We start from the raw sequence: 24,145 nt of genomic DNA, 5'->3' as shown, positions 1-24,145 counted from the left end.
AAGGCTTTTACAATGAATGAGCAGATGTGTTGCTGATTAATCTCTGGCGAGAAGAGCCGTAATTCCTGAAGGAAGCAGAAGAGCTTGTGAGCAGGGTCTTTGTATGCGAGCTCCGGGGACAGACCCATTACTTGCTCGATATACAAACTGTCCCTGTATTTTTCTCAACCCTGGTAAATTTCATTCACTTATTTATATTCGCTTTTTCACCAAATGAGGCCCAAGGCAGATTACAGAGGAAATGTTGCAAGACACACAGTACACAGTGGGGGAGGAGAGCCATCAAGAAACAGATTACATCCATTATACATTTATGTTAAGCAGTGAGAGCACACACAGAAGTAAAATTTAAGACCCTTACGCGCACACGGACGTGCTGATTTTATAACATACGTGCGCATTATAAGATCGGCTATCCATGTGCGCACAATTTTACACGGATGCGAGCAAATGCTGTTTGGAGCGCTAAGTGGGGGGAATTTTAGTAGGTATGCGCCGAGAGGCAATATGCCTTTTTACCAGTTCACCTCAGTAAAGGAGGGGACTTCCTAAACCCCCTAGCTAACTTGCCTCGCTTTTACCCTATTAACCCCGAGCCTTAAAGCCCCGCTGACTAGCCTTTTGTTACACGATTTACACACCTTCCGAAGCAGAAGTAAAGTTGCACGATAGGGGACCCTGGTGCGCGCTTGTGCACGTAACATGTGGTGACTTCATGGTGCAGCCTCTTTTTCAGAAAACTTTTTTTTTTTTAATGCACGTACCAAGAGATACCCTCGTGGCCGAAAGCCTTTCCAAATTCAGACGGCGTCCGAGTCATGAGCGTATCGTCTGGTTTTGGCCCGCGCAGGCCTTTGAAAATCAAACAATGAGTACAAACGGTGGTGTTAGAAAAAGCAAGTTTGCTTACTGGAAACGGTGTTTTTCGTAGATAGCAGGATGACTAAGCCATGCTGTCTGGGAGTCCCCAGCTAGGGAATATGAAGCACAGTGCTAGGTCTGTCTAGAAATGTCGTTGCATTTGTGGATATGTTAACAATAGTCTGTGCGTCGAATCCCTGTGAGTGAAGAGCCAGTAGCGTAATGCAGTATTTCCTGCCCCATAGATGCATCTGAACTGGCGTGCTGTGGCGTGCTGTTGGAGGCAGTAGTTGGATGTGAAGGTATGCAGTGAAGACCAAGTAGCTGCTTTACATATGTCCTGAATTGGCACATGACTAAGATGTGCAATTGAGGTAGCTACAGCTCTTAGCTGATGTGCTCTGACCTTAGACTCCAGGCATTCTGTCCAAGAGGAGTAGCAGAAGAGGTTACATTGAGTAAACAACTGGCTAGCGTTTGTTTGGTTACCGGCAACCCTGGAGCATTTGGGTTGAAGGACAGGAATAGCTGTGAGAACCTGTTAGATGCTGGAGTCCTTTGTTTATAATCTGCTAGAATTTTCTTGCAATCCAGCGTGTGTAGCAGATTTTCCCGTCTGGAGGCATGCACTCTGGGAAAGAAGGTTGGCAACATTTTTGTTCGATTTAAATGAAAAGATGAGACCACCTTTGGAAGAAAGGATGGATGGGTCCTTAAAGTGACTTTGTCATGGCAGAACTGCAGGTAAGGTGGGTAGTGTACTAGCACTTGAATCTCACTGACTTGCCCTGCTGAGGTTATAGCTACTAGGAATAATACCTTCCACATAAGGAATTTCAGTGAAGAAGAGTGCGTTGGCTCGAAAGGCAGAAGCATGAACGATTCTAAGATCAGGTTTATGTCTGGCCATGAAATCGGAGGGTGGAGTTTCAAGGCACCATTCATGAAACGAGATGTTAAGGGGTGCATGGATATTGAAGTCCATTGAACTGAAGGATGGTACGCCGATATGGTGCTGAGGTGTACTCTGATGGATGACACCGTCAAGCCACAAGCGTACAACAAACGCAGGTATTTAAGTAACAGTTCTGGAAAGGATACGAAGTCAAGTGTTACCGACATGCACCAATGGAGGTAGCCGTGTCATTTATCCGCATAATTCTCTCTTGTGGACAGCTTCCTCGAGGAAATAATAATGTCCTGAATCTCCCTTGGAATAGGAAGATGAGTCAGTAATTCCCTTTCAATCCATGCCATCAAATCTTCCTGAGATAGGAGATCTGCCCTGTCTTCAAGAAGGACTGGGGGATGTATGGAAAGATGCACGACGTAGGTTTACCATGGTTGCCTGGACCACGCTGGTGCTATGAGATCTGACTCCTCTGCAATGCACTTTTGAATCACTTGACTTATTACTGGGATGGGGGAAACACTTACAGCAGGCTCCCCTTCCATGTAAATAGAAAAGCATCCTGAGCTACTCTCCAATTGCTCGGGAACAAACAGCAAAAGTCCAGCAGCTTTGTGTTGCATCCGGGTGAGAACAAATCTATGCAGGGCGAACACCACTTCCTGATGAAGTTCCCATTCGTGGGGATGAAAGATCCTGCTGAGCTTGTCTGCTCCTGTGTTCTTGATCCCTGGTAGGTAAGTCGCTTGCAACTGTATAGAGTGAGCTAGCACCCACTCCAGCGTTAGGACCGATTCCCTGCACAGCATCCTGGAACCGGACCTGCCTTCTTTGTTTATATGGAACATGGCTACCTGATTGCATATGCCAAGACTATTTTGTTTTGCAGAAGGCGTGAGAAGGTGCGCATGGTGTACCGTATAGCCCGTAGCTCCAACAGGTTTATCTGGAACGTTTTTTCGGTGGGTGACCAAAGGCCTTGCATCTTGTAGTGCAGAACATATGCATCCCCATCCTTTCGTGGATGCATCTGTTAGGACAATCTGATGTGACGGGTTCCGGAAAGGAGCGCCAGGTTGTAGGATCTCGGGCATCAGCCACCAGTCCAAGTCTGCAACCATTGGTCATTAGGGTCACTTTCCTTGACAAAGGATGGAAGCGTTGAGACCACTGAGCTTTTAGACCCCACAGAATTCGGCGCATGTGCAGACGAGTATGGGGAATTACATACATTGCCGCCGCCATTTGTCCCAATACCATGAGAATTTGATGAGCTGAGGGATTCGATAGGCTTCTCAATGTTGAAGCCAGATCCTGGAAGGTTTGAATCCTGTCTGGTAGAAAGGCTTTGCAAAGATTCGTTTCTATGATTGCACTATGAGAATTGCAGAATCTGAGAAGGGGCAAGATGGGACTTCTCGTAATTGATGAGGAAGCCTAGATTTTCTAAGCAGGTTATAGTTTGAATCTGATGGGCATGGATCAGTTCTGGACTCGGGGCTACCAACAGCCCATCATCCAGGTAGGGAAAAATTTTGATTCCCTTTTTGCGAAGGTGGGCCACAGCCACTGTTAAACGTTTCGTGAATACTCTGGGCACTGTTGATAGGCCAAATGGCAGGACCTTGTACTGGTAGTGCTGGGTGTTGAGTTGGAAACAGAGGTAGTGCAAGGAAGAAGGATGCATTGGAATGTGAGTGTAGGCATCCTAGAGGTCTAATGAGCACATCCAATTATTGGGTTGCAGAAAAGGCAGAATGGATTTGAGCGAAGTCATTTTGAATTTCTCCCGTAGAATGAAGTGATTGAGGGATCGGAGGTCCAAAAATGGGCCGCAACCCCCTGCTTTTCTTGGAAATGAGGAAGTATTGGGAATAAAATCCCTGAAGTTGCTGATATCAAGGCACAACGTGAACAGCCCACTGACAAAGCAACGATTGGACTTCCTGCTGGAGAAGGATGTTCAAAAGTTCAGATGGTAGGCATTCTGCACAATGCTGAGAACCCAATGATTCGATGTTATCCGACCCCAAGCTTGTGCAAAGGAGGCAAGGCGTCCGCCTATTGCTCTCTGTAGATGTGGCCAGGATAGGTTCAAAAAGGCTGCTCAGATTTTTTGGATGATATTTTGCACCGGCTTTTGAGTGTGCTGGGATCTGCAGCGGCCCTGTGACTGGGCCTGCTGCGGTTGTTGCCTCTGTTGTTGTAAGGTGGGGAATGGTAGGACGAGAACTGTCTGTAGGAGCGTCTCGGACAGAAGGACTTCTTATATGCCTGAAAGTTGCTTCTGGTGGACACCTGCTCCGCTAGTGACATGAAAGAGGACACTGCAGCACTTTGCTCCTTGAGTTGAGAAACTGTCTTAAGCAGCCTGTCCCCAAACAAGTTGTCGCCTTTGCATGGGAGGTCCGCAAGCTTTTTGTGCACATCCTGATGAATTGCGCTTGCCCTTAGCCAGGCTATTGTTCTGGCTGCAATGGATGCTGCTGAAGTACAAGCCGACTCTCGAAACCTTCATAGATGGTGCGGAGTAAATGACGCAAGCCCTCCTCAGTGTCCGCTATAATTTGATTTTGGGGCTGATCCTCACCGGTTTGGTCTCCTTCTGATTTTAGAGTTTGAAGGCATTCTTAAAGATACTGTGTGATGTAAAATTGATGTTGCTGAATTTTTACATTCAGCATTGAACCCTGGAACACCCTCTTACCAAAACTGTCCAGATACTGGCCATCTTTATTCAGGGGCATGTTGGAATGCAGCCTGGTCTTGGCTCGCTTCATCGTCTATTCTACCACTACAAACACATGTAGTAACTGAACTGGTCCATAATACGTGGATTTCTTCATTCTGAACTTTGGGTCTGAATTTCTGGAAGTGGCAGGTGCAGAAAACGGCGAATCCCACGCTTTATCCATGACCGCATCCAGGACTGAGTGTGAAGGGAGGGCTGTTGGCTCCACAGGGACATCAAAAATCTTTAGTATGCTGTGGACCTCTGACCTAGGGTCTGGTAACTTCTTGGTTTCCAGTTTTAAGAAGGTTCCTATTTTTCAATAAATCCAGGTCCTCTGGAAGCGACGATGGTTCTGGTGGATCATCTGGGGGGTCCGAAGGTATTCCCGTCGAGGAATATGGACAGGGTGGAGAGGAATACGCCGGCTCACGGTCCGGACTGGAGATCACTGGGTTCAGCTCCACGATGGCCTCATCATCTCTTGATACTTTCGGGGAATGGGGAAGAAGGAACAGAGTGCTCAGAGTCCTTTTCCAATGGGCTAGAGGGGGACTGTGGACGCTGACTTGACTCCAAAGGTTTGGAGGATTCAGGTGACCTGCAACATTGCCTGCGAGGCCGCACCCTAAATGTGATGGGAGGTGGATGAGGATTTTTCCTCTTCTTGGCTAGTGGAGAGACTCCCTGGACTGCCTCGAGAGTCTGATCTTTTAGCCTCAGATGTAACAACTTGCGGACTGATGATACATTTGTCCAGATGTTTCATATCCCAACTCTGAGATTTAGGACGTTTTCCCGACAGTTACAAGGGTATTGGTCTTTTTTGCCTTGAGACAGTTGAGAACTCCCCGCGCATACTGCCCCTCCGAGATTGATGAGGAACACCCATAAACATGTAGAATATTCACATCGGAAGCTCCTGAGCTCTCCAATTCAGACTGGGTGAAGAATATTTGTGGGTCTTGTGGATATTGAGAGCTTTGTATGGCGGAGCCCTGTGATGCATGACACTTTTGCACTGAGTGTTTAGACTCAATATGGTGAGACTTGTCCTTTACCTTACCACCCTGTGTGCACATTTCCAATGATGCATGCTTTGGTATCGACTGCATCAATTTGAGGCCGGTCAATGCTTGCTTCGGGTGCTTTACTTGATATGCCAGGATTCTTGCCTTGATCCATACTATGCAGCGTACTTTTCACGCTGTCCATGCGCTGGCTATCCTGCCTCAACGCAGGAATGCTCCCCTTCTGCGCCTCAACACTCGACATACCAGGCCCTTGTTGGGGTTTGCCACCCTCGCCCTTACCTCTGGTCTCCTTGGGGGGGGTTTTGCCCCTTGAGCCTTTTTAGAAAATGGCCCACCTTTGATCCTCTGGACTTTTGGCTTCCCTGCCCGGAGAAGAGTGAGCGGAGCGTTGAGTGGGGGCATAAGAGCCCGACGAGGCTCCCTCCAACTCCCGGAGATTGGATATTTTGGCGGTCCGCTGAGACATCCTGCTATGCCCGGTCATGGTCCAGTCCCAGGCACATGTAACAATAACTATGCCACATTGGCAAAACTTGAAGCCTGGAGTCTTCGGAGCCATGACAGCACTGAAAAGTGCTGTTTGGCGTTCACGAGGTGAAGAGTGAGATAGTTGACAGGAGAAACCGAAGAGGCGAGAGAGAGAAGAACCCATGCCCAGTAGCTGCATGGGAAAAAGAAAACTGAGGCGGGAAGGGACTGCGCAGGCGTGCACAAGCACAGCTCTGAACATTCTGAGATTGCCAGGGGGGCAATCCCAGACAGCATGGCTAATTCAGCCTGCTTATCTGCAGGAAAACAGGCAAGTGTTGCAATAATTATTAACATAGGAGTATGTGAAGGATAAAAAAGAGTCTACCCTAGTGTAAGAAAATCGGAAGGGAACAAAGTAGTGCTCAGGGTGAGCTCATATCTAGAGCTGCAAGAGTGAATGTGAAGGGGGTGGAGGCTGGTCTAGGCGGCATTCGCTATAAGGAGTTAGGTGAAGGACTGGCAGATGTAAGGTTTAGGGGGAGGCCTGGGGTGAATAACCAAGCTTTTTTTTTTTCTCTGAAAAGAAAGGTAGCAGGTTTCCATGCGCAAGACTAGCAGAATTTCATATTCCTTAATTTGGAAGCAAAGCACTTGAATGTACCAAGCCTGGTGCAGGATGGTTTGCTGAAGTTAGGGGGGAGGGTGCTGGAACGCCCTCTTTGGTGGGTAGGTGAGGAGCCGAAACAGACATCCCAAAGCCCTACTGCTTCAGGCACTTGAAGACAATGCACAACCCTTGTACAAGACTGGTTTCACCTGGTCAGAAGCTTTGGCTCAAATAGCCTCGCTGCCAAAGTCTGCAGCACTTGGAATCACGTGAGACTCTGACATGGGATGCTGTGGCACAGGGAAGTAGAACAGGTCAATTGGTTGGCAGTCAGGGAGTGTTCTGCAGAAGTCAAAGGTAGCACCATAGATGCACAAATGAGGCCCTACACACAACTGAAATGTGGGTTTCCAGTGTATGGTCAAGTTGAACCCCAAACCCCATACTGAGTTCTTGCATTGTAGGATGGTCCCTGACATACTGCACATTTTTATAAGCGCACAAATTCCAGTAAAACAATCCTACAGATTTTTATAATATTCCTATGAATTTTCAGAGGGCCTGTGTTACATTCCCACTAGGGGGGCATTCCATGAAGTTAGCATGGGGCACATTTAAAACTAATCGGAGAAAGTTCTTTTTTACTCAACGCACAATAAAGCTCTGGAATTTGTTGCCAGGGGATGTGGTTAGTGCAGTTAGTATAGCTGTGTTTAAAAAAGGATTGTGTCTCAGACCTTGAGCAGGAGAGCCATTGTGGTCCTGGGCACACGTTAGTGTGTTTTCTCTTGGAGGCAGTGTATATTGCATTGAGCTAAGTATATCTGCTGTTGCTTAGAATTTGTGTAGAAAGCTTCTGTTCTTAATTCCTGTGTGTTTTAATTTTAATTATAGTGTGTGTTTCAGTTCTTGATAGTAAGATATTACTCTAGTAAGTTAATTTTGTTGTCTGCTGCATAAGTTGAAAAAAGAAAAAAACAACAAAAAAAACCCCCACCCCCCATACCAAATCGCTCTCCAGCTTGTAAACTGTTTAAGTCTCTCTGTTTTGAAATTAGCTGGCATAAATAAGTTGGTCAAACAAAAATTGGGGCATAAAGACTGTTTTTTTAAAAACAATTGGCCAAAAGCAAGGAGCCGTCCTGAACTGACGTAATCTAACTGAATTGGGTGTGTCTCAGACCTTGAGCAGGAGAGCCATTGTGTCTCAGACCTTGAGCAGGAGAGCCATTGTGGTCCTGGGCACACGTTAGTGTGTTTTCTCTTGGAGGCAGTGTATATTGCATTGAGCTAAGTATATCTGCTGTTGCTTAGAATTTGTGTAGAAAGCTTCTGTTCTTAATTCCTGTGTGTTTTAATTTTAATTATAGTGTGTGTTTCAGTTCTTGATAGTAAGATATTACTCTAGTAAGTTAATTTTGTTGTCTGCTGCATAAGTTGAAAAAAGAAAAAAAACAACAAAAAACACCCCCACCCCCCATACCAAATCGCTCTCCAGCTTGTAAACTGTTTAAGTCTCTCTGTTTTGAAATTAGCTGGCATAAATAAGTTGGTCAAACAAAAATTGGGGCATAAAGACTGTTTTTTAAAAACAATTGGCCAAAAGCAAGGAGCCGTCCTGAACTGACGTAATCTAACTGAATTGGGTGTGTCTCAGACCTTGAGCAGGAGAGCCATTGTGTCTCAGACCTTGAGCAGGAGAGCCATTGTGGTCCTGGGCACACGTTAGTGTGTTTTCTCTTGGAGGCAGTGTATATTGCATTGAGCTAAGTATATCTGCTGTTGCTTAGAATTTGTGTAGAAAGCTTCTGTTCTTAATTCCTGTGTGTTTTAATTTTAATTATAGTGTGTGTTTCAGTTCTTGATAGTAAGATATTACTCTAGTAAGTTAATTTTGTTGTCTGCTGCATAAGTTGAAAAAAGAAAAAAAACCCAAAAAAAACCCCCCACCCCCCATACCAAATCGCTCTCCAGCTTGTAAACTGTTTAAGTCTCTCTGTTTTGAAATTAGCTGGCATAAATAAGTTGGTCAAACAAAAATTGGGGCATAAAGACTGTTTTTTAAAACAATTGGCCAAAAGCAAGGAGCCGTCCTGAACTGACGTAATCTAACTGAATTGGGTGTGTCTCAGACCTTGAGCAGGAGAGCCATTGTGTCTCAGACCTTGAGCAGGAGAGCCATTGTGGTCCTGGGCACACGTTAGTGTGTTTTCTCTTGGAGGCAGTGTATATTGCATTGAGCTAAGTATATCTGCTGTTGCTTAGAATTTGTGTAGAAAGCTTCTGTTCTTAATTCCTGTGTGTTTTAATTTTAATTATAGTGTGTGTTTCAGTTCTTGATAGTAAGATATTACTCTAGTAAGTTAATTTTGTTGTCTGCTGCATAAGTTGAAAAAAGAAAAAAAACCCAAAAAAAACCCCCCACCCCCCATACCAAATCGCTCTCCAGCTTGTAAACTGTTTAAGTCTCTCTGTTTTGAAATTAGCTGGCATAAATAAGTTGGTCAAACAAAAATTGGGGCATAAAGACTGTTTTTTAAAAACAATTGGCCAAAAGCAAGGAGCCGTCCAGAAGTGCCCTGCTTAACCCAGCTTGTACCAGGCTTAACTGTTTGACTCCCTCCCACCCTGCCCCTCTACCCACCCACCCCTGGGGCTTGTTTTCTAATAAAGACTGCCTAAAGTACCATTGGCGGCGAGATAAATTAGTGCATTGGTAAAAGTCAAGAAAATACAATTCACAAATTCCCATGATGAGGACTATCCAATGTAACTGCTGTGGAGCCTTTATTCTGAGGGAAAGCATCTGGACACTTAGAGCTTGCCCAATTTGTGCACAACTCTCTTCCTTTAAAAAGGAGCTGTCTGAGATTAAAGATCAATTAGCTTCAATTAAAAGTAATACACCCACATTGCATTACTCAGAACATAATTCCCCAATATCACAAAAAAACCAGGAGTCAAGAAAAGGAGATTCATTAGGCTCAGGTAGGCCCCACAGTCACCCATTTTTGACAGATGGGCAGCCAACAGGTACACCCCCCCACTCAAACAGGTCATTAAGTTCTTTAAAATCCAGGAATACAGTGGGCTCAGGTAGAATTAGACCTGTGATGAGGAGACACACAATGTACCAAATGCAAAAAGAACAACAAGCCATCTCTATATTAAAAACTGAAGAAGTTCTTCAGAAAAACATTGAAGTGTTACCAGAAATGAGAGAAAAAACACAATGCATGCAGTATTTCATGATCCATAACCAAAAGAAAAATCTAATTCAGATGAATAACTCTGTCAACAGTGGCACAACTAAAAAAAGAGAGAGTGAAGTGAATAGCAAATCTCAACTAATATCTTATAAGGAGTCCAGGAATAGCAATAACCTTAAAGGGAGCACCTGGAAGGCTATGACCACAAATGCTCATAGTTTGGGAAATAAAATCCCAGATCTGCAGGCCCTAATGGCTGAGGCAGAATTGGACATTGTTGCTATCACAGAGACATGGTTCACAGAATCTCATGATTGGGATACAACAATACCAGGCTATAACTTGTTAAGGAAGGACAGAGAGGATAGAAAAGGGGGAGGTGTGGCTCTTTATGTCAGAAACAACATCCAAGCATCTGAGCTACAAGGAAGTTGGGGTAAGGAAGAAGCTCTATGGCTCGACCTAAAAAAAGATGACGGAGCATCCATTTATATTGGAGTGGTTTACAGGCCTCCAAACCAAAAGGAAGAGCTGGACAGAGACCTGGTTGAAGACATCCATAAGATAGGTAAGAAGGGAGAAGTGGTGATCGTTGGTGACTTTAATATGCCAGATGTAGACTGGAAAATCCCATCTGCAGAATCTAAAAATAGTAGAGCAATAGTGGATGCCATGCAAGTAACTTTGTTCAAACAAATGGTGTTGGAACCCACCAGAGAAGGAGCTATACTCGACTTAGTGCTCACTAATGCAGATGTCTCAGATGTCCAGGTGGGTGCCCACCTCAGCAGCAGTGATCATCAAACGGTATGGTTTAATATCACTAAAAGAATAGGGAAAAGAACCACAAAGACCCGAGTTTTACAGTTCAAAAACACAGACTTTGAGGAAATGGGGAAGTACCTGGAGGAAGAACTTAAAGGATGGGAGAACGAGAGAGATGTGGATCAGCAGTGGACCAATCTAAAAGGAGCAATCACCAAGGCAACTGCTCTATATGTTAGAAATGTAAAGAAAAGCAAAAGAAAATTGAAACCTATCTGGTTCTCAAAGGAGGTGGCTGACAAAATTAAAGCTAAAAGAACAGCATTCAAGATATATAAAAGATCCCAAAGGGAGGAACACAAAGAAGAATATCTGATTCAACTGAGGGAGACAAAGAAATTAATCAAGTTGGCAAAAAGTCAAGCGGAAGAGAGGATTGCCAAGGAGATAAAAAATGGAGACAAAACATTTTTCAGATACATCAGCGAAAAGAGAAAGATCCAAAGTGGTATAGTGAAATTGAAAGGTGGTAATGATCAATGTGTAGAGGGAGACGAAGAAATGGCAGAAAAATTAAACGAATACTTCAGCTCTGTGTTCACTAAAGACCCTGGAGAAGGACCATCTCTACACAACAAAAAACTGGTGGGAAGTGGAATAGATGAAAATCCTTTTACAGTAGAAAATGTGTGGGAAGAGCTAAAGAACCTGAAAGTGGACAAAGCCATGGGGCCTGATGGGATTCATCCAAGGATATTGAGGGAGCTCAGAGATGTTCTGGCGGCTCCGCTGTGTGACCTGTTCAATAGATCCCTAGAAACGGGAGTGGTGCCAAGTGATTGGAGAAGAGCGGTGGTGGTCCCGCTTCACAAGAGTGGGAACAGGGAGGAGGCTGGCAACTACAGACCGGTCAGCCTCACTTCGGTGGTGGGAAAAGTAATGGAGTCACTGCTGAAAGAGAGAATAGTGAACAATCTACAGTCCGGAGAATTGATGGACCAGAGGCAACATGGATTCACCAGGGGAAGATCCTGTCAGACAAATCTGATTGACTTTTTTGACTGGGTAACCAAGGAATTGGATCGAGGAAGAGCGCTCGATATCATATACTTGGATTTCAGCAAAGCTTTTGACACGGTTCCGCACAGGAGACTGGTGAATAAAACGAGAAGCTTGGGAGTGAGTGCCGAGGTGGTGACCTGGATTGCAAATTGGTTGATGGACAGAAGACAATGTGTGATGGTAAATGGAACCCTCTCTGAAGAGAGAGCGGTTTTAAGTGGTGTACCGCAAGGATCGGTGTTGGGACCGGTCCTGTTCAATATCTTTGTGAGCGACATTGCGGACGGGATAGAAGGCAAGGTTTGTCTTTTCGCGGATGACACTAAGATCTGCAACAGAGTGGACACGCCGGAAGGAGTGGAAAGAATGAGACGGGATCTAAGGAAACTGGAAGAGTGGTCGAAGATATGGCAGCTGAGATTCAATGCCAAGAAGTGCAAAGTCATGCATATGGGGAGTGGAAACCCGAATGAACTGTATTCGATGGGGGGGGAAAGGCTGATGTGCACGGAGCAGGAGAGGGACCTTGGGGTGATAGTGTCTAATGATATGAAGTCTGCGAAACAATGCGACAAGGCTATAGCAAAAGCCAGAAGAATGCTGGGCTGCATAGAGAGAGGAATATCGAGTAAGAAAAGGGAAGTGATTATTCCCTTGTACAGGTCCTTGGTGAGGCCTCACCTGGAGTACTGTGCTCAGTTCTGGAGACCGTATCTACAAAAAGACAAAGACAAGATGGAAGCGGTACAGAGAAGGGCGACCAGGAAGGTGGAGGATCTTCATCGGATGACGTACGAGGAGAGATTGAAGAATCTAAATATGTACACCCTGGAGGAAAGGAGGAGCAGAGGCGATATGATACAGACTTTCAGATACTTGAAAGGTTTTAATGATCCAAAGACAACGACAAACCTTTTCCGTAGGAAAAAAATCAGCAGAACCAGGGGTCACGATTTGAAGCTCCAGGGAGGAAGATTCAGAACCAATGTTAGGAAGTATTTCTTCACGGAGAGGGTGGTGGATGCCTGGAATGCCCTTCCGGAGGATGTGGTGAAGACCAGAACTGTGAAGGACTTCAAAGGGGCGTGGGATAAACACTGTGGATCCATAAAGTCAAGAGGCCGCCAATGAAGAGTGGGTGACTCGCCAGAATGATGGCTACTGCCTGGAGACAATACCCTTATTCAATAAACATACACATGCTTACTGTGACTCCAACATCGTTCTAGCTTCAACAGCAAGAGGAAATGTGGAATAAAGGATCTGCAGTCACAAAGGGGGGAGTAGCTGGCTTGTTACGGCGGTTACTACCCCAAACCAAATAAGCCTGTTACTTCTATTTCTATGCATATACAGCATAGTTCTCTGCTTCAACAGCAGGGGAGAACAAAAAACTGATACTTCACGCATATCCAGCATAGCTCCCTGCTTCAACAGCAGGGGAGAAGAAAAAAGGGTTCACACTCACAAAGCGGGGAGTAGCTGGCTTGTTACGGCGGTTACTACCCCAAACCAAATGTGCCTGATACTTCACTTTCGATGCATATCCAGCATAGTTCTCTGCTTCAACAGCATGGGAGAACAATAAACTGATACCTCAAGCATATCCAGCATAGCTCCCTGCTTCAACGGCAGGGGAGAAGATAAACCACCAATAAGGGCTGTATAACATAGTCTGAGTAGAACAAATAAGCATGGGTGTAGCTTGCTTATTGCGGCGGTTACTACCCCTAACTTATCAGCTAGATATTCACTTGGATGCAGCTCCATCACTGCTTTCTACATTAATGGTGGGGGTGGAAAGGAAATAGAACCAAGAGCTAAGAGAAACAGATAAGTATGAGAGAAAAAAGTGTGTGAAGCTTGCTGGGCAGACTGGATGGGCCATTTGGTCTTCTTCTGCCGTCATTTCTATGTTTCTATAAGTTCTTGGAGGAGAAGTCCATTACCTGCTATTAATTAAGTTGACTTAGATAATAACCACCGCTATTACTAGCAATGGTAACATGGAATAGACTTAGTTTTTGGGTACTTGCCAGGTTCTTATGGCCTGGATAGGCCACTGTTGGAAACAGGATGCTGGGCTTGATGGACCCTTGGGCTGACCCAGTATGGCATGTTCTTATGTTCATAAAAAATGCCAATGGCTATTTTATTTTTTAACATGAAAAAGAAAAGTGAGTAGATTTATTAAAGCTAACAGATGTTTGCTGGGATAATTCTGTGCCTCCCTTCTACTTCCGCAAAGAACATACCTGGGTGAACTGCATATGCGGTCACGCCACTGCCCTGGGTCTGCCGAGCCAGCTCCTGGGTGAAGTAGATGTTGGCTAATTTGCTCCGACAGTAGGTGAAGAGGGGCACCAGGTTGTAGTTGAGGTCCTGGAAGTCCAGCTTCTGGTACTGGTAGACATCGGACGTGATGGTGATCACGCGGCTGGGGGCGGAGCTTTTCAGGAGATCCAGCAGGAGCTTGGTGAGCAGGAAGTGACCGAGATGGTTCAACCCAAAGCACATACTGAAGCCATCTTCCGTCCAGTCTAGTACAGCAGGCACTCCTACCAAAAATGAGGTTACACTTAATCTTCCCAGATGCCAACATGGACAACCTAAGCCAGTTCTGATTTTCACTTAATGCCAGCTAAGGCTTGTAGTTTTTTGATTTTTTTAATCCAGATATTTCCTCCTGCTCCTTTGTACTTTCAGCTCAGGCAGAAACAGGGCTGGGATCGGGCACCAGGAGCCTTCGTTTGAAACTATCCAAGGATTTATTTCCTATCTCCTGTCCTAACCATGATAAATCTGGTCTGGTCCTGGGCCAGAACTCCAGCCTGAAGCCTGCAATCGGGGAGTGGAAGACCAGACTCGGGGATCAAACCAGGGACTTTCCACGTGGCAGGGCACTGCACTGAGCTACCGGGCCAGCCCCTGGGCTTGCAGTTCGGTTCTATTATAGCAAATCTGGACAAGTCCCCAGATGTAATGGGGCAAAACCCAGGACTGGCTCAGCTCTCCTTCGATGACCTGGAGCCATGTAAGAAGACTACAAACCCCGCCCTCCAAAATCCAAATAACCCGAGTGCGTTTTTCTCTGCGAACATAGTTTTGCTTCTTGCATTTCTGCATGGCGGGAAAGCAGAATTTTTAAAATAATAATGAAAGCCTCACCCCATCACAGCACAAAAGGGAAGAAACAGTAGCAGGCTGAACCCACCGCCAACGATTGACTATCCAATGGCTCATTTTCAGCAACCCGCCTCTGGCTTAAAGTCTGCAGAAACAAAGGACCCCCCCTGACTTTAGGGAGAATTTTCGACGTGGACTCCCCTGCTGAAATCCAGGCTGTCCCTGGAAGCCGTGGCACAGGACGTTCCACCTGTTACCACGCAGGACTGACTTTCCGCATGTACACTTAGGTGCATGCACACTTAAGTGCCTGCTTGCGAAAACTGAGAAGTGGGCATGTAAATGCTTTCCCCTCCCTTCCCTCCCCGGGAACACGGGGAAAACAAACCCGCACGGTTCAGCTCCGTGCGTGCTTTTCCCCCCACGCAACCTCCCAGGTGATAGAAACTGGAGCTTCTGCTTGCAAATTCTTTTGAAAGTGACCCCCCATAACTTGTAAGCTGCTACGAGCCAATTCTAGCAGCAGTTGACGGATGCAAATAAAATTAAAGCATTGCAGAGCAAAACGGATTTGGTGGTTCAGTCAATATCGTGGTGTTTTAAAGATTGTCACTAGAAAAATCAAGGTTCTTGGCATGTAACATGCTGGTAGGAGGATAATAATACGACAACGCCTTCCTTATTGGAAGCCGCTAAGCCCCATTACCTGATTATGCTCACTAAAAGCTGCTCATTAAATATTTGCCTCTTTTCACACATTGTGGCAGCACAATGGGAATTAGGCAGGATCTCCCTCATTAGGTACTGCTAATCCCCTGAAAACTGCCTTCACCCTACTTTTTCCATCTGTCTGTGTCACAGGACGTGGCTCCTCCTTACTTTTTAATTGCCTGATCCCAACCTCGGTAAAGCAAAAAACAAAAAACATTTGAACTGAACCCTTTTAAATAAACCTCAAGTCCCGGTGGAGGCGACCAGTTCTTTCCAGACTCCTCCTACCACATGAGACCCTTCCCTACCAAACATACTTTGCACTTCAGACCCCCTCGCAGAGATGGGGGCTTCCTTGCCTTCTTTGCATGGTTACTTAGCAAAACATTCTGGGAGCTGTTCTCAAAGCCATCTATGGTTTTCATGTGCATCAACAGCTGCTGTAAAACTGACCTGGGCTCAGCGTGCATGAGCGCACATTGCACATTTTTTCATTGTGTGTGTGTGTCTGGGGGGGGGGAGATGCATGTGAGCACATGTACATGCCAAAATTGCGCCCTTCAAAAAGGAGGTGTGTGAGCAAAGGCGTATACGGACTGGGCCGATTTACAGGGCTTTTCAAAAACGACCGTACACTCGCAAGCGCGCTAGGAAAATCCCTCGGTAAAGTCTGCGAGAACAGCACAGGCGCAGGCCTTCCTGCCAAGCGGGCTATTTTGAAAATGACCCTCTTTATGTATTTTGCAATCCCTGGTTGCGGCCACCCCCATCAGAAGTCATTACAAATACAGTAAGCATTCAAGTGTCCTCTCTTTCCCATTCTTCCTTAGGCACCAATAGGGGAAGCCGCAGCTCATCTGAAAACTTCAGTTTTGCTTGGGTAATTTGTTAGATGTAGATTTGATAGGTGCAAAATACATATTAAAAAATAAAATGGTTACATCACAGAAAACTATAAAGCAAATGTGTTTTTGGCTGGCGGCTGGGGAATATTTTTGGCTTACCAAGCAAACAGGTCCAATGACAAGAACTGCAGCGACACCTGGTGGTGCACTAAAGTAATCGCAGGGCCCAATTGGAATAAACCAAGGGATAATGATCTCAAAAAGTAATTACAAAAATCTCTCTTTATAATCATTGTTCTCACTTTGCTCCTAGATAACCTCATTGTTCTGATTGGATGTACTTAAGTATATACACTTTTAAAGTCCTCATCGCATCCATTATACATGGATTGAACCCTGGAATTATTCTGCCACCAGAATCATACTGTCTCCCAGCAGCTAAATAACTTGCAAAGATGTGATTCTGGATCCCTCCAGAGGCAGTTCTCTGTATGAAACACGGTCCGTGGTGGGGGACCATGTAACTGTCACCTAAATTGGAAATATCTTGATTATACATCTGAGAATTACAATTAAAAGATATTCTAAGTCTGCAAATACTTGGACACTTGAGATTGTTTTCTGCCCTATGTGTAAGCATAACTAAATTATATTTTTTATCCTAAGTTTGGAAACTGCATGTCTTTTAACTTAGTGGAACTTATGAAGTGAGAAAAGCAACAGGAGCAAACAATTCAGTGTAAAGATGTCCTAAGTGAGGACATAATGCATGTGGAAGACTGCACTGGAATTCAAGCTTCGGCAGGAAGAACGCACCAGCCCAGATGCCACAAAGGAAATCAATCTGTCAAGCATGAAGCAAAGGGGAGTGTGGGCAGCGATTAATGCCAGGTTACAAAAAAAAAAAACCCAAAACCACACACATCCCTTACGGACCACTGCAGAGCAAAGGCAGGTCGACTTTGGCGAGATGCACAGGTTAATATATCTTGGGGGAGAATCAGGGCCGTTCTGCTGTTACCTCCATTCATGTCACAGGCTTTGTGGCTGCAAGCTGAGCTCCCCTTGCATTATCTGCTTTTCCCCAGCTGGATTCCACCAGTGACATCATAAAGCAACACAATTCATTGTTAGGGTGCCAGACAATGGTTGTGTGACATCACATGAGAAATCAGGGAGGAGGAGTGCATCCGATACATGGGAATGGGTTTTTTCTACTTTATAAAAAAGGGCTTGCTGTGTGCACCTTCAGCTGTTTACCACAGGAAGCTGTGAACTTGGCGGCAGCATCTATTTTAAGAATTGGCCCTTCTCCTTTTTCAGGGTTTCCAATGCGATACTTATAATTGATATTCAACAGCACTGCAAGGGCGGAACTGGGTTTGTGATGTTACTGCAGGCCCGCAGCTCGTTTTGTCATGTACCTTTGTCTCGATTAGATTGTAAGCTCCAGGGAGCAGGGCCTCTCTCTTATGTGTACAGGAAGTCTTGACTTAAGAGGTTTCTAGTTACAACCATTTAGAGAGTTATACATTTTCTAAACTGACACCCATTATCCACCTTATAATACTGGTTTCAAATTTAAGACGCCCGAAGCTTCACCCAACAGGCACACATTGATGTGCTGATGATCATGAGGCCTGGCGAGGTGACGAGGGTCTTCCTCTCCTGAAAACAGTATCAGTGCAACGTCCTATAGGCATGCCTAAGCACGTTCCTCTCCAGACAAAAAAAAAAAAAAGCTTTAAAATGTGTCACTGCTTTTGATTTAGCAGGTTAACAGGTGTTAGCCTATTTTTCAAAACTCTATGCAATGGATGTCCATGTTTATTGCAACGCATGTTGTGTGTATTTTAATTATGTCTTATGTAACTCGCCACAAACAGTGGTGTGAGCGAGAAATGAATGTTTTATTATTATTATTATTATAGCACTACATGCAACTAAATTCCGGGTTGTTTTGATGAAAAGAGGCACTGAAGCTGGAACCAATTCCTCTATTTATTCTTGGGATAAGCAGCTTGGATTCTTTCTACCTCTTGGGATCCTGCCAGGTACTTGTGACCTGGCTTGGTCGCTGTTGGAAGCAGGATACTGGGCTTGGTCTGACCCAGTATGGCATGTTCTTATGTTCTTATGTATAACATTGTTCTTATGGGACAATCGGTTTTGATGCATGTTTTGACTTAAGACACAGTTTTCAGGAACCAATTGCATCTTAAGTCTGAGGACTGACTTCCTGTGTCTGTACAGCGCTCCTTGTGTCGAGTTAGCAGTACTTTAAGAATGGTAAGCAGACTGAAGAAATGAGGACCCCATATACGCAGCTGCAGTGATGTCACTGCAGGAGTTTCAGGATTGCGGTGACATCAGAAATCAAGCTCCCCGTCTGCATCACGTTGTAAACGGAGGACAGGTTTTTAAAAACCACTGCAGTCTCCTATGGGCAGCTCCACAAGGCATCGGTATTCTTAAAAACCGTGCACAAGTAACTTCTTAAGCTTCTCCCACCCCCCCTCTCTGTTTACCTGCATTGTTGATCAGAACATCCAGTCGTTTCTCCAGCCGGCAGAAGGTTTGACAGAAGTCCCGGATGCTCCGTAGGCTCGCCATGTTCAGCGCCAGGAAGCGGACATTCAAGCTGAGGCTCTCCCTCCGGATCCGCAGGACGGCCTCCTCCCCTGCCCTCTCGTCTGCGGAGGCGATGACAAGGCGCGCACCTCGCTTCGCTAAAGCCACGGCGACCGCCCTGCCGAGCCCCGAGTGACCCCCTTACAGATTGGGAAGAAAGACAGAAAAAAAAAGAGGGTTAAACTACCCTAACAACATTGTTTCTAAACCACCAAAAAGGGTTCCCATAGCATACGAGAAACAAGCACATTTTCTGGACAAGGCAGCAGTTTTCATGTCTGCGGGCAAGATGGGACCAGCTCCTCCAGGGACCAGAGGCTAGGACTGGCTCAGGAGGGCCCATGTTCCATTATTTACTTAGTTTTACATCCCATGTGGCACAAGGTCCTGCAGCACGTTGGGTCAACCTGCACTATCTGCAAGTTGTGGGAGCCGCAGATCTTCCAGGAGTTAAGAGTCCCTCGACTTAAAACCCTAGACTGAGACATTCTCTACAACAAATCTTTTAAACATTACAGAAGTATTAGGACATCAATTTAGCTTCCTGAACTCTGCATAAAATCAAAGCAAGAGTGCACTGAAGGGATCTGGGCAAGGATGGATGAGCTCTCTAGGCTGGACAAATGTCTTATTGGGTCTAGGATCAGCAAGGTTGGAGCGGTCCCCCTTCCCCCATGGTAGGTTACTATGCATCCACCCAATGATAGAAACAGTGCAGGATGAGAGAGAAGGCACATTTTGAACTCATATCTTCTGCAGAAGTCTTTCCCTGGGATAGGAAAAAAAAAAAAGAAAGCTGCTTCTCCTGTAAACATCCAGTTCTGAGTACAGATTCTGTAAGATCTTCAAAGTTACGTCAGGTCTGCAATGGAGATATATACTGGCTTGTGCAGAGCATAATGCTGGCGCACTATTCTCTCTGCACTAGTGGAGAAGGAATGAGCCGACATGATGTTAGAGGGCACCGCTCTGCGCAGAACCATCTGGGGACAGGTCCTTCTGAGTCTGCGGTGAACCAATACCAGCAACAGTATGCGTAAAAACAGCAGCTACCCCTGAAGGTCTGTCTGAAGGCCTCTATGGTTCAAGTGTGCAGAGAAAGCACTCAGTTTAATGAATTATTCGCTTTCACGTCAACACCCAATCCTGTGATCAAACTATGCTCCCTGAACATGTCACATACTGACCCCAAGACTTAAAACCACACTAAGGAAACTTGCCAAAGGCTGAGCTTTTAACGTGCAATTTTAAGCTCTCTCACCTGTGATGAGGACAGTTTTCCCATCCAGTCTTTTAACATCCAGGCAAATCCTCTTCTCCTTCAGACGTCTGAGGATAAGGGCACAGAGCAGGGCCAGCAGCACAGCCCCCAGCGCATACATTTTGCTCACCTGCCAAAAGAAGACAGGGAACAGCTCACAATGCACACCTGCAACACAGCTCGTGGCACAGGTATCCCGCTCATCTGCCAAGAGAACACAGAAACAGCTCACAAAAACATGCCAGCACCACAGCATCCAGCTCATCTGACAAAAGAACAGAGGGCAACCCCCAACCCATACAGCAGCACATATATCCCACTCACCTGCAGTCAGCATGCAGATAAACTGGAGGCTACCTGACGAGGGCCCGGGAGGGCAACATTTTCACAGGAACGGAGAACACATGTCCTTCAAAGCAAACCTTCATGGCGGCTGGTCTGAAACATGGAAGTGAGATGCCTTCTGAATGAAGCTCTGATAGGATGTGCTTCTGCTGTTCTAAGCATGGACCATGCACACAACCAGTTAATAATGAGCACAGCGAGGAGAAACTGCGGGTTGCCCATGAGATCAGGGTGAAATACAAAACCTGTATCAGCAAATTGCCATATCTGCTGCAGAAAACATCTTCTGAGCTTTGAACTCTTTTGTCTCTCTCTGTAGAAAACTCCCTGGACATTTCTTGAGGTGCTAGGTAGAAATCTGGAGGACTAATGCAGAAATGCACACAGCAGCAGACCACCAGGTATGTGGTTTGTGTCATACTAATATGTATTTCTAGACATATTAGTCTAGAACACACACACACACTGCCCAAAACGTATTTGTGTGTTCACATAAGAACATATGATCTGCCATGCTAGGTCAGACCACTGGTCTATCAAGACCAACATCCTATCTGCAACAGTGGCAAAGCTGAGTCACCTGAAGGAATCTGGCAGATCCTAAATGTGACAGGGGGCTCAGCCCAGGAATGCACCATACCAGGCCAGTATGGAGATACCCAGCTCCCCCACGTGTGGTAAAACCCAGTGGAGTCAGTAATGCATCCATGACGTCCCGGGATGGTCCTGCCTACAGTGATCACCAGTGGTAAGTTTATCATAAATTTACCACTTTAATCCAGGAAACTGTACATTCCTCCCCTGAATGAGCCGATCCACCTGGGCAAGGGTTGTAAAACTGGACAGTGAGATTTTCTGTCATGTTGCTTAGTTTTTACAGAAGAGGAGAGAAAATGAAACTGAAGCAAGGCGGGAGGGGGGAGGGGGTCATCCTGCACATTTCTGCTGTTGCTTCACAGATTAGTGATTCTTCCTTAACCAAACCACTGCTACGTGGCACTCATGGACCCTTCAACTCATTGTATTAAAATGTTTTACAAAATACAAATGCACTTTTGGATTTGTTTGGTCGCCAATGTCATAGACAAGACTAACGGTTGGGCAAAAAACAACACATACGTGCGTGGCTGGAGCTGCTGGGAGAGGAAGGGGCATGGCTGGTGGGGACCCTCACCAGGGCCTTCTCGCTGAAGACCTGGAGGAGCCAATGGTAGGGAGGTGCAGCCCCTTCCCTGTGGCTGTGCCTCTCCTCTACCTGCTGACTGTGCTGTGTTAGTGGGACACAGATGTAGGTGAGGGAAGGCAGCATGTGGGGGAAGGGCAAGTGGATTAACCCCCCACACCTCACTCAGCAACTCCAACAGCCCCTTCCAAGAGTAACCGTTACACACACACATGCAAGTCGTGGACTCCTAAGAAGCACTCTTGTAAATTGCCAGCAAGTCAAAGGTGAGATTTACTTTCTCCCCCATGGGAAAATAATTTAGTAAATTTAAGCCCAAGCAGGCCAACGCAATATTGGTGCGCATAAAATGGGCGCTGATAGTGCCTCCTCCGCATCGGGCACCCAGGAAAGGCGGCTGACAGTAGTGGGTTAGGAAACAGACGCTCAACCCGCGTGTCCGTTTTCTCCCACTACCGGCACATTACACACCCACAGTATACATGGCCTGGACCGTGCATATTGCGGCACATATTGGGCACCCAGAAATTTTTTCACCATTTTTTTTTTAATGTGATTCCGCTTTCTGTGGTTCCTCCTACTTAAACATCATGATGATACTAGAAGGAGGAATCACAGCAGGAATTTTTCTTTTTCCAGGGAGCCCTTGAGGGGTGCATACCCTTTGTGCCTGCCCTAGGCTGGTGCACTGGCTGTGTGGGACATTTTTTGAATTGCAGGGATTAGCTAATAGCCTCATCTACACGTACTTTGCATGTGATGAGCGCTATTAGCTACGTACTCGATTGGACGCGCTAATCCCCATATTGCAGGGGGGGGATTATGGACGGGCGTCCAAAACGCATGTCCGATCCCGCGTTAAACCGTGCGCTGCCCGCAGCACACGGCATCGCCTCGGCCTGTAAATGTGTTAGTAAAAGGAGTGGAAAGGTCGCCAAAGCTCTAACGCATGGGATTGTCCTAACGCCATCAGATGGCGTTAGGACAATCCCATGCATCGCTGGAGGATTCGCCAAGTCCCTCTTTTCAGCTCCCCCTTGCTCTTTGCCTTCAGGACGGGCCAGGTGTGTGGGCGATGATCCCAGCGGAGGCGGGGGGAGCCCTACTGCGGGGTGCAGTCACTGCTGTCCCGGTGACTGCGGGGAGGCAGATGAGGGCGGCGGGACCGGATATGGCAGTTCACGTGCAGAAGCTGCACCTGCTTCGCTTTCCGCCGGTTCAAGTGAACGTGCACGAGACTGCGGGAAAAATCCTCTCACCAACCTGCTGCATCCTCCCCGGACAGCCCCCAGCCATCCTGCTTCTCTCCCGAGTGCGGTCTGGAGTCCCCCGCTGGCCAGGGGGCTGATGGGGATTTGTAGTTCCGGCAGCGAGGTCTTGCGCTTTACTCGCCCCAGCACCTGCCTCGTTGGAGACTTCTGCTCCGCTTTAATCCTGAAGGGAAACTCAATACGATGTAGACGTGAATTTCATCCTTTACAAAGGTTGTGGCCAGGACGCTGCAACCTAAACCCCCACATGGAGGACTACAACTCCCATGATGCATAGCAACAAGCCATGCAAGAGTTGAAAGAGAGCTGGGAAAAAAGAAACCCCGCCCCTCGACCTCCGCGAGCACTGCCCCCTGCAGGGAGACGAGAGATTCCCGTTTCTGGAGAAGGGAGGAGAGTTGACCTCAGTATTGTAGTTGGTGCAGCCAGAGAGTGTTAAGTCCAGAAAGCTGAGTCCAGTAGCAAGGCATTTATTTATTGATTGATTTCGAGCATTTATATGCCACTTATCCAGACTCTCGGCGGATCACAATAAAATATACATAAAAGAAATACCAAAAAGAAAACAAACAATACAACATGCTGCAAGACCAAGACAGCCCTTCAATAGTGTGCTCTGTAGCCATAAAGGCGTGCTTGAATAAACAGGTCTTCAACAGTGCAAGAGCGCCCTAATCTGAAGATACTGGTCTTCTAATCTTTCTCCTTTCAGATTTAGTTAATTATTATTTTACCGTATTTACTTATTTATTATTTGTTTTAGCAGAGCTGGACAGCCTTATTTGAGGTCTCAGAAAACTCTTGTTAATACCTTATCGTAGCCTACCATCACCTGGATCCATGGAATAGATATAGAAAAATGCCAGTTAAAAAGTATGAAACTAAGGCAAAGACATAATCTCTAGGAGTAAAAAGAATGGAATGAAAAGAGAAATGGTAGGAATGATGAGCTGGGGGAAATAGGAAAAATAAAAGGCTTCAAGAAAATCTGTGACAGAGAACTGGAAAACAGAGCAAACTTTTAAATACAAATTATTGGTTGCAAACGGTGTGCTGTATTAAGCTATGCCATACTGGGTCAGACCAAGGGTCCATCAAGCCCAGTATCCTGTTTCCAACAGT

General features: G+C 46.0%; 1 protein-coding gene across 2 annotated transcripts in view; it reads right to left on the bottom strand.

Moving 5' to 3' along the window:
* LOC115073493 (retinol dehydrogenase 14-like) overlaps positions 1-23,290 on the bottom strand; it is a 73,168-nt gene extending 49,878 nt beyond the window's left edge. For both annotated transcript variants that reach the window (XM_029571943.1, XM_029571942.1), the window contains exons 1-5: positions 23,016-23,290; positions 20,549-20,662; positions 20,225-20,428; positions 18,861-19,103; positions 13,906-14,208 (exon numbers count right to left, since the gene is read on the bottom strand). In XM_029571943.1, the coding sequence (XP_029427803.1) occupies positions 13,906-14,208; positions 18,861-19,103; positions 20,225-20,428; positions 20,549-20,561 (763 nt within the window). In that variant the 5' untranslated portion in view covers positions 20,562-20,662; positions 23,016-23,290. The remainder of the gene's footprint in view (positions 1-13,905; positions 14,209-18,860; positions 19,104-20,224; positions 20,429-20,548; positions 20,663-23,015) is intronic.
* Positions 23,291-24,145: the final 855 nt, after the last annotated feature.

Source organism: Rhinatrema bivittatum, chromosome 11 (assembly GCF_901001135.1).
Source record: "Rhinatrema bivittatum chromosome 11, aRhiBiv1.1, whole genome shotgun sequence".
In the NCBI taxonomy this organism is placed as follows: domain Eukaryota; kingdom Metazoa; phylum Chordata; class Amphibia; order Gymnophiona; family Rhinatrematidae; genus Rhinatrema; species Rhinatrema bivittatum.
Note: the sequence above shows the minus strand (reverse complement) of the source record. Positions and strands in the feature narration are given on the sequence as shown.